The following is an 18,617-nucleotide window of genomic DNA, read 5'->3' as shown; positions in this document are numbered from 1 at the left end:
CTAGTGAAGACATACCCCAAGAGTTGCAAAACAGATACAGTAGAAATGACAATAACAGAAAGATTGCACATAAATCTTACCACACATTTCCAGCTTCTGCTAAGAGGTGATCAACAATGAGTCCTTTTTCTGTAAGCACATAATCCTGGTTCTGATACTTTACGTTAGCAAGCTAATATTCAGAGCCATAGTGGGGTATCACAGTGTTGGAAAATGTAAAGTGCTATATTTCACAGAAACGGCCTAATGTTTATGGCCTGACAAAATTAATGACTGTGTCTCAGTGTTAAAGGTTTACATATGCACCAAATCTGATACCTAAAAATATTCTGTCATAACGCTCTTGGTATATTGCCTCAATAAATAAGTTCTCCCAACAATTACTGTAAATGCTCAAAAATTCAAAATGGCCTCTCCATAATCAAGAGTTGTTCAAAACCAATGATTCTAAAGTACAGGGGTGTATAGTCTACTTCAAGGAGAAAATGTATTGGCAGGATGAACTACAGGATATATTGCAATATCCTCCACTCTAACAATTGATTTTTCTGTATCCATCACCATTCTATTTAAGACTATTGTAAGCACACCGCATCTATGCTGTTCTGCAAGACTCTATTTTCAGGAGTCTAAAGTTGTGGCCATTTTGAATTTACGTATCTCTGGTAAGCTTTCTGCAGCAGTGCAGTAGGTTTTTATTGTACAGCACAGTATTTCAATGGTCCAAGCAGCACTGTACATAAGAAATGCTTCTAACATGCACCATTTAAGAATACTTGAGAATACCCAACACAAAGTCCCATGCACTGCAATGAAAACATGTTTGACAGAGAGAATAAACCTTGGGGCAACAACAGGGAAGTGGGGTACTTATTATTTAAATTGTCCTAGTCTTTTCTAAAGGAGTAAACATCTTTTGTGCACAAGTATTCCATATAGCCCCTCCTAATGCTCCTTAATGCTGTGAACAATAATTCTCTTTATGTGCATCTCTCAAGTGTCTGCTCTTCTCCCTTTCTACTGCCCCCAGCAGTTCTCGGTGGGCTTCCCCAGTTTCTCAAACACGTTCTCAACTCCCCAGGACTTCTATGAAGCTCTGCCTCATTTTTCCTTTCAGCAGTTGTGAACTTATTTCCTTCCCTTATCAACACACTACTTCCTCTCAACACCCCTGCATGCTGTATCCACAGATCCACTTGTCACACCACCTGCCTTCTCATACATGAATCATCACTAGAAACAGTTGATTTCCTCTTTATTCTACAGTAACAAGCCTATAAGAGAATCAATTCCCTCTAACAGTACACTGTCACAATAGGAACTGCTGCTCCAGGTCTGACAAAGCACTTCCTACTGTGGCAGTATAGAGTGCTTTAAAGAATATTGATTTTCTCTTATCTAATATCTGAGAATTAGATCTCCTAGCTAGCTACAAAGCTTGCAGAAGGTCCTGAATTTTTCCATGGAAACATAAGTCTATATGTGCTGTGATTTATTTTTCCACTTGTAATTAGTTTCTTATTGTTATACAACCGACATACAATGGACTGAAGTATCAGATTTGCAATATAAATAGCCAAGCACCCCAAAAGATTTGGTATATGAAATTTTGCAGTTAGGAAACAAAGCAACATCATAAGAGAAGCATAACCCAAAAAGCAGAAGCTAAGATAAAGAATTGATTGAGTGTACAATATAATCCTATTAGAGAAAAATGGAATCTACCCAAGCAAAAGGAAAAAAAAAATCACCATAATTTAAAGAGTGTCAACATTTATAGCTTATATAGTCTTGATGCCCAGAGATAAGTCAAAAACCCAAATTAGAGGCAATTTCCAAACTTCTTGTAAAACTAAAATTGGAGTTAAGGTTGAAATTAGGATACAACACTTGCAAGTATGGAAATGAACAGTTAAAAGTCAATCTTATTTCCGCCTCTGTATTATCCTTCACATAACATTCAAAACCAGGAGACAACCTGGCAGCCCTCCACACTGCAAACAAGTCAGAAAACAAATTCTGAAATGTCTCATAACAGACATACTAAGATGCTAGTGAGCCAAATCAATCTCAGGTGTGAAGCTGGGAAAGCCAGTTGATTTATACCAACAATTAGTTTAGTACAGAATGTTCAAAGTTTATCCTCCCTTCACAAGAGAGGAACTCTGGAGTCTTGCCTACTGAAATTCCTGAAGAGAGCTGGAAAGAACAAAGATCTCCTGACTGCTACTGGTTAGAAAAGCAAAGTTAGTGAAATGCCTCTTCCCTTTCCTCACAGAATGTTGCTGACAGTGCGCCAATAGAATTCTAAACCTAGATCTAGAAAGATAAACATATAGAAGAGAAGTTACAATAGATAGGGCAATCAGAGCAAAATTTTTTCTAATATTTAAATCAGAAATTAAAGCTCTCTGTCAGGGCAGCCTGCAGGTGGCAGCAAATACAGTAAAATATCACTACCAAACAAACCAACAACAGTACTGAAAAGATTACTGTGCTTGCAAGAAAAGGCAATAAAAAGCAAAAGCAAAGCTTGAAATGGAAATCAAAACAGAGCTAACTAGGGCCACCCCAGTAATATATCAGATTTCTAGTTTGATTTTTCAGTAAGCCAGAGCCTGCCCTACCACAGGAAAAATCAGAACAAGAAATTCAGCATTTTCCATTCTTAGCAAAAGCTAAGGCTGTAGTTAGAGGCTGTATTCCAACAAGCAGCAATAAAGCTTTTTATCAGATTAATGTAGAGAACACCATACTATAAACCTCCAGGAAAGGCACAGATGAAAAATACTTGCCTTTAGAATGTTTAGTTTGGATTTAACAGCATTAAACAAATGTAAATTGTGGAAATGTTCCATTAACAAGCATACTTAAAAAAAAAAAAAAAAAAAAAAAAGGGATTAAAAGGAAATTTCCGTGAAAGACATGATCATCTTAAAGTCCAGTTGACACTTTCCTACACCTTATTGGAACAGCTTTTAAAAACTATTTCAGCTAACATGGATTTGCCGGCCGTAAACACCACACAAGAGACTACATCTCTAGACTGATTTTCATTCTAGATGATCATTACATAGCTGCCAAGTTTTGCACAGCTCCATGTGTAACATTTTATAAAATTACGTAATGAGCTAATTTGCATATTTTAAAGTTTGCCTATACAAGAACTGAGGTTATGGTCAACACCCTGCTCCAAGCAGTGACTTCAGCATGGAGCAGTGAGTAGGGTTGCTAGGGGAGGGTGAGGCAGCTGTGTGGGTGGGATGCTAGGGTAGAGCGGAGTGTCTGGCTGTTAGGGCATGGGTAACTGCTGGGATTGCTGTTAGAGACTGGGATGGGGGGCGTTTCTTGGGGAGAGCCAGATGCAGCTGGCTCAGGAGGCAGCAGGCAAGGCAAGGGAGTTGGGTGCCAATTCTGGACAGACAGCTCACTCCTTCACTTCCTCCAGCCCTGGGATCCAGCAGGGGGAGCAGCACGAGAGAGAGCGCATACCTGCCCGCTTGGTAGGCGCTACTGTGGCTTCTAGCAACCAGAAGACATAACTGAAGCTCTGGTGTGACAGGGCTATCAAATGCATGACACTTGGGAGCCCAGTTTACACCACATTATGCCAGTCCACATAAACCAACACATCTATGTTAGCTGCAGCTATTTTTAATTATGGTTTTCTAAGATGGTGGAAATTAGTGCTGATGGGGCCTGAAACTGCTGGCAGTCCAAGTAAGGTGACCTCAAAGCCACTGAAGTTGTTTAGATCACCTGAATTCTGGGGTACATTCATCACACACTAGTAACAAAGCTGGTTAAAAAAAAAAAACTAATTAACTTTTGCTTCTATTTAAGTCCTACAACAGTGAAGAATCAGGACAGGAGAGAGTAGTGTTTGCTTCTCAATACTAGTATAGCATATGAGAGAGCTGCATGATTAGAAAATTCTGTTTTCTATTCTTTAATCTGACATTAGCTTCATGTGTGGCTGTCAGCTAATCACTCAAATCCAAATTTCTAAAATCTGAAGCACTGTTCCACTCAGCACTGCAAAGCCGAAGCGAGTTAGATGGCTAAGTACCATTTTCAAGACTGACAAGCACTCAAGAACCTAAGCCTAAATCACTGAAGTCACTTCTGAAAATGGAAGTTGAGCACCTAAATCACTTAAGGTTTGCAATGTTGAGGAAATGTATAATGCCTTTATAAATTGGGCCTTTTCTTCTGTGCCCATTCCCACTCATGAGACGCCCTTTATATTCACATCTGTAAAGCACTCTGAGATCTTTGGATAAAAGGTGCTAAGTAAACTCAAAGCATTATACAGATCAGCTGGCACAGAACCAAATCCTACATCTCTCAACTGAATAGACAAGAAAAATTCTGAAGCAAATGATTTAAGTGTCATTTTTAAATTGCACATGAAATGCTTATTTGCAAGCACAATACTTAGCTTTATCATTTACACTAACTGTCTGATCCCAGAACGGAAGCCTACCACTGAAAACAGACAAAGATGTGGATTGATTCTATTTCCCTCCATAATCCTGGGGTAATAACCAAAAATTGTTTGCAGAATTCCCCGTGGAGGTTTGAGGAAGGATAAGCACAGATTTACCCTTTAGAGGATTTTCAAAAACTTAGCCTGCTGGATTCATAACATTAACTCTTCTTGATTGTTTTAGTCCCAAAAGCAGCATTAAATAGAAATCTTTACAACTAGATTCTTAAAAAGTAGCAAGCTAATTGTGAAGCTCTCTTAAAGGCTGTTTAAAGATGCTTGTGGAAATCTTTAAAATACTTTAGCAGGTTGAGAAGAGACCCTGGAGGCATGCGAGTTGGAGAGCAAGCACATAGTGCACTCACCTGCAGCACTATTTCCTAGTTACAAACTACTCAAAATAGTTAAGTTCCAGGCCAACTGCGAAGAGCTACAAAAGGATCTCTCAAAACTGGGTGACTGGGCAACAAAATGGCAGATGGCAGGGCACAGGGTAAATATGTGTAATTGTGAGTCACAAAGAGACAAAACGCAGCTGATTGGGTGCCTCAAAAAGTTTGGGAACCACTGACTTAGAGAGTTCCTCAGATGGAAATTGCTATAAAATGCAAAGTTAAAAAAAAAAAAAAAAAAAAAGAGACACAAAACACACTCATAAATGTTCTATTTTTTTCCCTGGTAACTCCACTCTCAACCTCTGAAGATTTCATTGCATAGCTTTGGAGATCTCTGAAGAGCTCATCTTTGGCCATCTCCCCTACTGTCTATCCTAGAAACTTTGGAATGTACATTACATTGTAGACAGCATGCTACCAAATCACTCAAAAATTGCACTTAGGGACAGCTCGGGTATACCCAAGGGGCTGGCAGAGCTTCTGAACATTCAGAAAGTTTGAGGAAGCTGGTTTCAGAGTGGTAGCTGTGTTAGTCTGTATCAGCAAAAACAACAAGGAGTCCTTGTGGCACCTGAGAGACTAACAAATTTATTTGGGCATAAGCTTTCGTGGGCTAAAACCCACTTCATCAGATGGGAGTGGAAAATACAGTAGGAAGATATACACACACACACACACCATGAAAAGATAGAGGTTGCCCTGTATATATGCTTGTTTGCGGGCAGGGTGGAGAGTGGAGGCCCACATCAAATCCCAAACACCAAAAGAGCTATGAAAGTGCTCGAACTATATTTAAACAACATACTTTAATTTCACTTCAGTCCAAACACCCAGGAGGACTCTCTTCCCCACACTGAAGTCAATGGGGCACTGCTCAGGTGCAAGGTCTGCATGCACACAACTCTTTGCAGGATCAGGACACTAGCTTCTATTCCTCAGTGTCACATGCTGAGCAACTGCTTCTGTTTGTCTGTTTTCATTCACTGCTATACTCATTGCCAGGCAGGAAGTTCTGTGGGGGTGAGAATGCCTGCACTCTCCACCTTGCAGACTCAGAAGATACTTTGGTAACAACATCTACCCTGATTATCAATGGCTTCTCACAGACAAACAAACCTGAGTTGCCTTCTCTGCATCCTGATGATGTGTCATGGAGACAATTTATAAACCTGCCTGTTTATAAAACTTTAGTGATGTCACTTAAAAACTCCCAAACAAACTGGATTTCATTATTGATTTACTGAATAACTATAGTTTAGATATGGTGTTTAAAACAGATGCATTCTATACAAATCTAGCTGATTATTGTTCTTATATTACCTATGGGAAACTATTCTCACTGACAAGTTTCAGAGTAACAGCCGTGTTAGTCTGTATCCGCAAAAAGAAGAACAGGAGTACTTGTGGCACCTTAGAGACTAACAAATTTATTAGAGCATAAGCTTTCGTGGACTACAGCCCACTTCTTCGGATGCATATAGAATGGAACATATAATGAGGAGATATATATACACACATACAGAGAGCATAAACAGGTGGGAGTTGTCTTACCAACTCTGAGAGGCCAATTAATTAAGAGGAAAAAAAAAAAAAAAAAAAACTTTTGAAGTGATAATCAAGCTAGCCGAGTACAGACAGTGTGATAAGAAGTGTGAGAGTACTTACAAGGGGAGATAGTCAACGTTTGTAATGGCTCAGCCATTCCCAGTCCTTATTCAAACCGGAGTTGATTGTGTCTAGTTTGCATATCAATTCTAGCTCTGCAGTCTCTCTTTGGAGTCTGTTTTTGAAGTTTTTCTGTTGTAATATAGCCACCCGCAGGTCTGTCACTGAATGACCAGACAGGTTAAAGTGTTCTCCCAGAGACTGCAGAGCTAGAATTGATATGCAAACTAGACACAATCAACTCCGGTTTGAATAAGGACTGGGAATGGCTGAGCCATTACAAACGTTGACTATCTCCCCTTGTAAGTACTCTCACACTTCTTATCACACTGTCTGTACTCGGCTAGCTTGATTATCACTTCAAAAGTTTTTTTTTTTTTTCCTCTTAATTAATTGGCCTCTCAGAGTTGGTAAGACAACTCCCACCTGTTTATGCTCTCTGTATGTGTGTATATATATCTCCTCATTATATGTCCCATTCTATATGCATCCGAAGAAGTGGGCTGTAGTCCACGAAAGCTTATGCTCTAATAAATTTGTTAGTCTCTAAGGTGCCACAAGTACTCCTGTTCTTCTTTATTCTCACTGAGTTATGGGCAATTTCCTGATGCCCAGGAGCTACTTCCTACTTATAACACTGCTCTACAGCCAAAATGCTTCTGAAATAAATGTAGCCAAACTTTACTAGTTCTGGGTCACTGAGAACGAAAATGATGCTTAAAATTGTTGATTGGCTCTAGTTTTCAAGATATGCTATTGGGTCAGTATATACGACCCTTGACTTGGGAATGGCGGAGGATAAGTGAGTTATAAAGGGAAGGGATCTCAATTTAAACCAGAAATGACTAAAATACATCTTTGACTGGATCTATGAATAAATCTATGACTGGGTTTGGACAGTACTTGCTTTTTAGGCAAAACAATGAATGATGCAATCTGAAGCTGGTATTGCGTCATACATGCTATGAATTGCATCATGTTATTCCTAGAAGTCATGGATGATGCAAGCATAACGAAGCTTACATCACTCTGCTGAACAAATTGCCCTAGATCAGCTCTAGAAATCATACAGTGTCGTGCTCTCTTATTTGTCAGTGTTTGATTTTGCAAAGGGACACATTTCTGTTTAGCCAAAGTGAGCAGAGATGCCTCGTACTTGTGTGAACAGTGCAGATAACTTCTGCTATGTTTGTGGTGAAGTGACTTTTGCATTACAAAAGCGCAGTGTAACCACTATGGTTAAGAAAGCCTATCACCTTTATTTTGGCTGCAAAATTGGAGATCAGGACAAGAGGTGGGCCCCACACATATGCTGCAACACTTGTGCAACAAATCTTCGCCAGTGGTTAAACAGGAAAAGGAAATCTATGCCTTTTGCAGTGCCAATGATTTGGAGAGAGCCAACAGATCATACCAGCAATTGTTACTTCTGCATGGTGCCTCCAGTTGGGAAAGGTGTGTCAAAGAAGAAAAAGTGGACTGTGCATTATCCAAACATTCCATCAGCTATATGCCCAGTACCCCACGGAGAAGGACTGCCGGTTCATGATGCACCAGAATCCTTCTCACTTGAGTCAGACGAGGAAGAGGATGAAACTTCTGGTCCTGAACCATCAATGTCACAGGACCCACATTTTCTCCCATCCTCCTCCTCTGAACCACACCTCATAACACAAGGTGAACTGAATGACCTTGTCAGGGATTTGGAACTACCCAAGAGTAAGGCAGAGCTGTTGGGCTCCAGACTACAGCAGTGGAATCTCCTGGCAGGTGATGTTAGGGTTTCCATGTTCCATGACTGTCAAAAGGATCTTGTCCCATTCTTCTTCATGGAAGGTGATCTTGTAGCCTGCAACAACATCGATGGTGTGATGGCAGCCCTCAACATCGTTCAGGATCCAGATGAGTGGAGACTGTTCATTGATTCATCGAAGACAAGTCTTAAGGCTGTTTTACTGCTTAACGGCAATGTTTTGCCATCAATTCCAGTTGGTCATGCAGTCAATATGAAGGAAACCTATGACAACATGAAACAACTTTTGAGGTGCATAAACTATGACCAACATCAGTGGCAGCTTTGTGGCGATTTGAAGGTTGTTGCTCTCTTGCTTGGTCTGCAGACTGGATACACAAAGTACTGCTGTTTTCTCTGCGATTGGGATAGTCGTGCAAGAGATTCCCACTACATCAAGAAAGATTGGCCACTCCGACAGTCATTGGAGCCTGGGAGGAAAAGTGTGCAGCATCCACCACTTGTTGAATCAAGGAAGATTTTGTTACCGCCCTTACACATCAAGCTGGGTCTGATGAAGAACTTTGTCAAGGCCATTGACAAAACACAAGCAGCTTTCTAGTACCTCCGTGGAAAATTTCCAAGATTAAGTGAAGCTAAGATAAAGGAAGGTGTCTTTGTTGGTCCTCAGATTCATGAACTTCTTCGAGATGATGCATTTGACCATGCACTGCGTGGCAAGGAAAGGACAGCATGGAAAGCCTTCCAGTTAGTGGCAATCAATTTTCTCGGAAACAACAAGGCAGACAACTACAGGTTGTTGGTGGAAAACCTCCTCAAGGCATACAAAAGCCTTGGTTGCAACATGTCACTAAAGATAGATTTTTTGCACTCTCATCTAGATTTTTTTTCCATCGAACTGTAGAGCAGTGAGCGACGAGCACGGCAAGCGATTTCACCAGGACATTGCAACAATGGAGAAACGCTATCAGGGCAAATGGAGCCCATCAATGCTTGCAGACTATTGCTGGACAGTGACAAGAGATGCTCCATTTAATGAATACAAGAGACAAGCCAAGACGCGCCGAGTAGACACTGAATAGGACTAAACTATAATAGTTTTTTGCCTTTTGTTTCATAATAAATTTTATGTATATACCCTGTTTCCCCGAAAATAAGACAGTGTCTTATATTAATTTTTGCTCCCAAAGATGCGCTAGGTCTTATTTTCAGGGGATGTCTTATTTTTCAGAAATGAAAAATGCCTTATTATCGGTGGATGCCTTATTATCGGGAAGGTCTTATTATCGGGGGGATGCCTTATATTACAACGAGAGGCAAAACTGTAAGTAGGCCTTATTTTCGGAGGATGTCTTATTTTCGGGGAAACAGGGTAACCCTTTTGCTGATTTTTAAAGTGTTATATAAACAGGACAGGTGAAATATTATCATGTAAAGCAACCATAAACACACGAAAAGACCTAGGTTTACAATTTATGATTAAAACTCTACTATCTACACAATATACATAGACATAAAATGTAAAACCTTAAATATCTTAGAAACAGTAGCCAATCAGTTGTTTTAATTGTCATATTTGAATTCAGCACATCAAAATACATAATAAATAGCACATTTTATCTCTGAAGCAGACGACTTCTCAAAAATTGTAGACCAGTGTAATTGTGCTGTTTTACAGTATCATGAGAAGATTTTAGAGTTGGAAAAAGCTATCCTGAAAGATGCTTTCCTGCTCCTGCATGCAGCACAGTGAATAATCTTGCCCCACTGTAGATGAACAATACTTTGCACTTCAATAGCATGTTCCATCTGAGGATATCAAAGCTCGTTATAAACATTAAAGGTTCAGTGATTTGCCCAAAGGGAATGCTATTTAGAGATTGAATTCTTAACCTAAAAATGTAAAGACTGAATCCATGATCCAAACCCTGATCAAATCCAACTACAAGCCTATCTAGCTATATACTAACTCTTGTCACTTTAATAACAAATGAAAACTGCAATGAATACTTTACTTTGTCAAACAGTGGAAACATATTATTTCTGAATAGCAGCTTAAAATAGAAAATGGGATCCTGAACTTCACTAATGGATGCCGTACTCATGGTACAATACTTTGAAGGTCACTATGGTTGACCTCATTACAAAAAAAGATGGTTAAAACTTTCCAGTGTTAAGGTTTTGTTTTTTTTTTTAAATAAAGGGGGACAAGGAAGTGACCTCCCTGACACCAATAAGGGGATTTGGGCACTGTAGCATTAGTTAGGTCTGCAAATCGGGTCCTTTTCCTCTTTAAAAAAATCTGAAATGCACTGAACTGTTAACACAAAGTTAGCTTGTATAGTTAAAAATCAGTCAGGAAGTTCAAGGTTCCAACAGCATAATTAACTCAGCTATAAATATGGGGTTTTCCCCCCATTCCTGTTTTTCTGACTAAACATATAGCATTTAAATCAATATACATAACAAAGCAGGCAGGTTGTGAAACATCACTGTTGAAATTTAACTCTGGCTTTTCCTGATTTTAGAGATCTTCAGTGTTGAACAAATGTAGTTGTTTATATTATTATTACTGATAAAAGTAGTCAGTAACTGTCTCTCTCCTAACTGGAGCAATTTAAGAGCATCTGGAGTAGACATGCTCTGTTCTCAAAAGAACTTTCCACTTTTAATATGGAAAGGAATGATTACTATTTTCCCAGATTCTGTTCCTTTTAAGTTGGGTCAGACACAAATGAAAGAACTAGGACAAAGAAAACTCATCTGGATGAAAAGAAGATATTTAGAGTATAATCTAATAAAAAAGTAGATATGTGAACTGATGTTTCTAGAAAGAAGCCAAATGCCAAGTTTTATACCAAATAAAATTCTTTTTAGTTAGCACAGCCTCCTGAATCAGCGATTGGTATATTTAATATAATTTTATGTTACTGGACTGATTTATTCCCACTTGATTTAGAAACAATGGAAGTGGCCACCTTTCTCATGTATTACATAGCCTAGGAGGGTGGTATACTCTAGTAAGGAAAAGCTAAGTTTTCCACTTTCCCATATCCCATAAGGGTGACAGAGCATTTTAATGTAGCACAGTTATACGCAAGTGTTCACTGCAGTATTATACTTTGATACATAAGCAGATGTGGAAGATGTGTTTGCTGAAGCAACTGAAGGGGTATGGCTGATTGGAGTTGAAGTCACTCTGCACAGGTATAATTCTGGATAACAGGTTGATATTCTCTCTGGGTGTATTGCCAAGTAGTTTTAGTGTTTAGGCTGCAGTTACTTGTCTTTGCTGCCTAAGGCTCCATCAGCGCAAGCCCTATGGTCTTTGAACCAATTCTCAATCATATTAGAATTGTGACTTGTTAAAGAAAATACAAGGTCTGAGATCACAATTCAGTTGTAGAATTTTCTTCATGGACTATGCTGTAGGAATGCATTTGCTTGCAGCTGTTAAATATCACTCTTTTCTGTTCTGAAGAGCTGCCGGGGGAAGTGACCCCCAGAATGCAACAGGCTGAGCTTTTATTGATGTATGTCAAAGATTTTTCTGTACACTTGTGTGCATCCAGTGTGTTTGGGTCTCTGGGCCGTTCCAGAATGTGTATGTGTGGTGACCAACTAGATCACATTCTCTATAGCAGAAGTTGGGTTGAGATCAGCGGAGCTCCATGTGGGTGGAAGAGGGTCTGCCCACGCATTGTAATAACGTACAGAATTGGGACCATACCAAGCAACCTTGTTTCTGAACGATCTGCTTTCTATGCAGCCTGACAAAATTTTGAACTTTTTCCTCACATATAATCAACTTCAGCTTTAATACTTAAATTACTATCATATTTTGAATTTCTATAGCTCTTCTCACCTAAAGATCTGAAAACACTTTACAATTAACTGAGCATCACAGAATACCCCTGTGAAGTAGGTGAAAATTATTTCCCTTCCTTTTACAGATGGGAAAACTAAGGCAGAGAGAGGGTAAGTGGCTTGTTTAAGGTCAGACGGCTGTTCGTACTCCTGATCCCTTGTCTCGGTTTCTAATCACTGGGCCAGGCTTTCTCCTCATTGTTGCCAGAACTGTGCTCCATGAATGGCTAGACCAGGGATCAGCAACCTTTGAGAAGTAGTGTGCCAAGTCTTCATTTATTTACTGTAATTTAAGGTTTCGCGTGCCAGTAATACACTTTACATTTACTGGGGCCAGCGGACGGAACCCCAGATCGGCAGTGGGCTGAGCTGTTCAGCCCGCTGCCGGTCTGGGGTTCTGTCTGCTGGCCCCTGCCAGGCGGGGTCCCAGCCGCCGGTCCCACTCAGTCCGCTGCCGGCCCGGGGTTCCGTCCATCCAGGCCGGCAGCGGGCTGAGCGGGGGCGGCAGCGGCCAGGATCCCGGCTGGCAGCAGAGTGCCACTAAAAATCAGTTTGCGTGCCGCCTTTGGCATGCATGCCGCAGGTTGCGACCCCAGGCTAGACTATGCCTTGTAATTATTATAAAAGCAAACTGTGTTCAAGTAATGATTTCCATTTGGTATCCAGATGGCACCAACAAGAAGGGTTACTATCTATGAACTCCAACTTGTAAAGCACACAGATTTTGGCCCATAAGGAATATTTTTTAAAACTTTGTTGAGACAATTCTCTTTCTATTTCGAATAAACAGACTCAGTTTTGTACCTACAAGTTTACATTTTAGTTATGAGCATGATAGCTACAGGCAACCTCTGACTCCGATTTTTACTGATGTCTAAGGGTATGAAAACAAATTGTTTCAAAGGATTACAAACATCCTCCTAAAGAGATTCTATCCATTGACAGACAGGATGGTGGTAACCTAAGCTCAGAATCCACACAGCCAACCCACAGTACAGGAGGAACCAGAGACTGTTGAGTGCCTTGCACTGACCTACATCCCAGTACCCATGATGGCTAGGTAAAGAACTATATACAGAGACTGCTGATCTAGAGTGGCTCAAATTTTGGGTGCCCAACACAAGATACTGAAAAGGGCCCTGCTTTCCAGAGGGCAGGGGTTCAGCACTTTCTGAAAATCAGACACTTCCAGAATGTCTCAAGCTGGACAAGCACAATCACTAGGCACATTTGAAAATCAGACCTAACTGCTTTCCAAGAGGAAAAGGCAAAACTTGGGACAACACACCACAGCTTTAAAATTACCTTATTATACCGCACTGAGATGTGCCAGTGGACAGGAAGAAAAACCCTAAATGCTGTATGATCAGAAAGGGATATCCAGCTGTCTGGATTTGGATTTCAAGCTGTCTAAGATAATTGCAATTCCTCTTTCTTAACTGGAATTACTATTTTTAAAGGTCAATCTGGAGGTACAAATGATCTTGCTACTAGGTAGTTAATGTTTTTAAAAATATGTGGTGAGAGAAGTAACCCGTTAATGATGAGACAGAACAGCACTGACAGTCATTTTGGTTGACATTTCACTTGAAAAGTGTGTTTTATATAAAGTGTTCATATTTGCATTTTTAATATTATTTCTAATACACCTGAACTGCCAAAGGACTTGGGCACTGTACAATGTTAAATATACAAAGCACATCAGTTTGAATGTTGAAGGTGTTTTGATTAAGCTAATCAAGGAAGTCTTCTAAAGAGAAAGAGGCAAAAAGGTTTAGAGGGAGAGAACTACAGGATCAGCAGCCGTCTACTTTCTTTTCCAGAAAGAACATTTTAGGGACATTTTAAAAGAGAGGAGAGATGGGTTAGGATGAATATGAAAGGAGAGGAAGTGTCAAGCCCTAAAGTTCACCACAGCAAGACATGCTACTGAAAGCCCAATGATATAAATAGCAGCAAAAGCATCCCTAACATGCAGGCAACTCTCTGGAAGAGGCAACGGGAGGCAGTTTGCAATGTACCCAGGGCCTACAGCATTAAGGGTCTTACAAACTGACAGAGCCAACTTAAAAACTCAATTCACCACTTTTTACAGAATCACCAGACTGCCGGCATCTCCTGCGACACCCACACATGTAGCTACCCCTCAGATTTCATGCAGCCAGCTGGGCTGTAGGAATGACTGCAACTTTGGATGCTGCTATCAGAGGCACCCAACAGCTTCTGTTTCGTCTGATGCCTGAAGAAGTTACATGCTTAAATCCTTGTGACTCAAGAAGAGCTTATCCCTTACCCGATACTAATTAGTTTACTTATTTTTTAAAAATGATCAAAGTTCAGTTTGTTTAAGAACGTACAGAGTCAAACAATAAGCTGTCATAAAAACAGTGTTTATTTTTAATCCAGTCACCTAAAGACTGAAATAGCTGCTGGTGAAAAACTTTCTATCCTAGAAAACATCTATTCATGGATTTGTATGGAATCAATATGTAGGCAACTAAGAAAAGATCTAATTCACAAAATCAGCACACTGTAATAGCTTGGTATGCTACATCTTTGTCATATTAATTCACTTAAAACAGTTTAAAATAAATACATCCTTTTACCAGCGGAAGTGTGTATAAGTTAGAAGAATGGAGATAAGCCAATCAGTTACTTAAAACCCGATCCTGCAAACACTTGTGCAAGATTAACTTAATGCCCTACGAGCAGTTGTGTTGGCTCCAGTGGAAGTATTCAGTGTGTACAGTTAAGCACATGTGTAAGTCTTTGCAGGGTTGGGATCTAATGTTGTAGCTGGGCAGATGATTAGATGGATATTGTCATCTTTTGTTTTTTTAATTGACTAAAAAAAAATCCAGAGACTTCACTGGGAGTTGGACTGGACCCTGACTATATAGGGAAAACTATTAAACTGACCCTATCAACAAGGCACTGTCAAATGTGCCAAGTAAATGGAGGGAGGAAAAAAGAAGAAAATAAAATCAAAAGTTTCCTTTCCCCCATTAGCTTTTCAGCTGTAGTAATCTTAGTTGATGTTTGTAACTATTGTAGATGCAAAATGTTAATACAAAATGGGATTTTCATGTTGACAGAGTCAATATAAAAAACAGAAGAGAGTTAGACAAACTGCTCGTGTTATAAAAAAAGTGGTCTTTTTTCAAGACTTACATTTGTTGAAAAAGCTGCCTTGCCTGCATTGTTGTATTGTCACGCTACATGGAGCAGAAATGTAACAACGAGTCTGTAGAGCCCATGCCAGGTTCGTATAGCGACAGCCACTCCTATTCGCTGGTAACGAGAGACAGCCTGTGGAGGAAGATGCAAAATTGTGAAGATATTTTTATTTTCAGGTTGAATGAATCAGTCATAAAGACTTAAAAAGCTTGATTTCTTTAAGAAACCCACAATTATCTCCGCAGACTTCCACCTTCTGTCCCTGGACTGCACAAGGTGAGGTACTTGGGGAGAAGTAATGATAGGTACCATACAACATACATTGATATATTTAAAAATAATCGGCAGAAGATTTCTTCCATATCACTAGCAGAGATTACAAAAAGAAGAACAGGAGTACTTGTGGCACCTTAGAGACTAACAAATTTATTAGAGCATAAGCTTTCGTGGACTACAGCCCACTTCTTCGGATGCATATAGAATGGAACATATAATGAGGAGATATATATACACACATACAGAGAGCATAAACAGGTGGGAGTTGTCTTACTAACTCTGAGAGGCCAATTAATTAAGAGAAAAAAAAAAAAACTTTTGAAGTGATAATCCAGCTAGCCGAGTACAGACAGTGTGATAAGAAGTGTGAGAGTACTTACAAGGGGAGATAGTCAACGTTTGTAATGGCTCAGCCATTCCCAGTCCTTATTCAAACCGGAGTTGATTGTGTCTAGTTTGCATATCAATTCTAGCTCTGCAGTCTCTCTTTGGAGTCTGTTTTTGAAGTTTTTCTGTTGTAATATAGCCACCCGCAGGTCTGTCACTGAATGACCAGACAGGTTAAAGTGTTCTCCCACTGGTTTTTGAGTATTTTGATTCCTGATGTCAGATTTGTGTCCATTAATTCTTTTGCGTAGAGACTGTCCGGTTTGGCCAATGTACATGGCAGAGGGGCATTGCTGGCACATGATGGCATAGATCACATTGGTAGATGTGCAGGTGAACGAGCCCCTGATGGTATGGCTGATGTGATTAGGTCCTATGATGATGTCACTTGAATAGATATGTGGACAGAGTTGGCATCGGGGTTTGTTACAAGGATAGGTTCCTGGGTTAGTGGTTTTGTTCAGTGATGTGTGGTTGCTGGTGAGTATTTGCTTTAGGTTGGGGGGTTGTCTGTAAGCGAGGACAGGTCTGTCTCCCAAGATCTGTGAGAGTAAAGGATCATCTTTCAGGATAGGTTGTAGATCTCTGATGATGCGCTGGAGAGGTTTTAGTTGGGGGCTGAAGGTGACAGCTAGTGGTGTTCTGTTATTTTCTTTGTTGGGCCTGTCTTGTAGGAGGTGACTTCTGGGTACTCGTCTGGCTCTGTCAATCTGTTTTTTCACTTCAGCAGGTGGGTATTGTAGTTTTAAGAATGCTTGATAGAGATCTTGTAGGTGCTTGTCTCTATCCGAGGGATTGGAGCAAATGCGGTTATATCTTAGAGCTTGGCTGTAGACAATGGATCGTGTGGTGTGTCCTGGATGGAAGCTGGAGGCATGTAGGTAAGTGTAGCGGTCAGTAGGTTTCCGGTATAGGGTGGTATTGATGTGACCATCGCTTATTAGCACAGTAGTGTCCAGGAAATGGACCGCTTGTGTGGATTGATCTAGGCTGAGGTTGATGGTGGGATGGAAATTATTGAAATCATGGTGAAATTCCTCAAGGGCTTCTTTTCCATGGGTCCAGATGATGAAGATGTCATCAATGTAGCGCAAGTAGAGTAGGGGCGTTAGGGGACGAGAGCTAAGGAAGCGTTGTAACAAACCCCGATGCCAACTCTGTCCACATATCTATTCAAGTGACATCATCATAGGACCTAATCACATCAGCCATACCATCAGGGGCTCGTTCACCTGCACATCTACCAATGTGATCTATGCCATCATGTGCCAGCAATGCCCCTCTGCCATGTACATTGGCCAAACCGGACAGTCTCTACGCAAAAGAATTAATGGACACAAATCTGACATCAGGAATCAAAATACTCAAAAACCAGTGGGAGAACACTTTAACCTGTCTGGTCATTCAGTGACAGACCTGCGGGTGGCTATATTACAACAGAAAAACTTCAAAAACAGACTCCAAAGAGAGACTGCAGAGCTAGAATTGATATGCAAACTAGACACAATCAACTCCGGTTTGAATAAGGACTGGGAATGGCTGAGCCATTACAAACGTTGACTATCTCCCCTTGTAAGTACTCTCACACTTCTTATCACACTGTCTGTACTCGGCTAGCTGGATTATCACTTCAAAAGTTTTTTTTTTTTTTTTCCTCTTAATTAATTGGCCTCTCAGAGTTAGTAAGACAACTCCCACCTGTTTATGCTCTCTGTATGTGTGTATATATATCTCCTCATTATATGTTCCATTCTATATGCATCCGAAGAAGTGGGCTGTAGTCCACGAAAGCTTATGCTCTAATAAATTTGTTAGTCTCTAAGGTGCCACAAGTACTCCTGTTCTTCTTTTTGCGGATACAGACTAACACGGCTGTTACTCTGAAACTAGAGATTACAAAGAGCCTCTAGAAAAGGAGGGATATTCTCCATCCATCAGGTACGTGACAATAGTAAATAATAAACACATTCCAAGATATATGCACCCTTTAAAGAAAATCTGAGGACAAAGTCAGCTCATTGAAGAGTGCTATTCTAATGCCTGCCTAAAATGTTAATGAGGATCATATCTTAATTTAGTAAGGAATCCTATAGGTTACATATAATAAGACAGGTTGAGAGGGAACATTTAGAAAGTGTGGCAGGAGAATGTCTCCCCATAACTGAAAGGACCTTCCCACCTTTTGTCAATTTTGGTTGTGCTTCCAGATCTACCCGTAGCTGAAGTGGCCAAAAATGCCTCCCCCCACTACATTTGGTACAAAAGTGACCATTTCTTTCTCATGCAGACCTAGCCAATTATTCACGTCCTTGTCACCCACAGACTGGATTAATGCAATGCACTACACAAGGGGTCATATCTTGAAGATCGCTCAGAAAGTGCAGCTGATGCAGAATACAGCAGCTGTTTTATTAATTGTGCTAGCTACAGAGAGCATATTAAATCAGTATCCAGGGAGTGCTCCGGCCTCCTTATTTGGTTTTAGCTGCAATTCAAGGTGCTGGTACTGACTTTTAAAGCCCTACATTGTACAAGAGAAGGTGCCATATAGCGACTGACAGGACCTGATCTACTCTACCTCTCTGGCTTGGTCTACAATTACATCGAT

General features: G+C 40.3%; 1 protein-coding gene across 1 annotated transcript in view; it reads right to left on the bottom strand.

Annotated features, from left to right (window-relative positions):
* MRPS5 (mitochondrial ribosomal protein S5) overlaps nt 1-18,617 on the bottom strand; it is an 85,522-nt gene that overhangs the window by 53,007 nt on the left and 13,898 nt on the right. Inside the window, exon 2 of the mRNA XM_054023185.1 lies at nt 15,341-15,478. Within this exon, the coding sequence (XP_053879160.1) occupies nt 15,341-15,478 (138 nt within the window). The remainder of the gene's footprint in view (nt 1-15,340; nt 15,479-18,617) is intronic.

The sequence above is a fragment of the Malaclemys terrapin genome, chromosome 3 (genome assembly GCF_027887155.1).
Source record: "Malaclemys terrapin pileata isolate rMalTer1 chromosome 3, rMalTer1.hap1, whole genome shotgun sequence".
Lineage (NCBI taxonomy): Eukaryota > Metazoa > Chordata > Testudines > Emydidae > Malaclemys > Malaclemys terrapin.
This window is presented reverse-complemented; position numbering and strand designations above follow the sequence as displayed.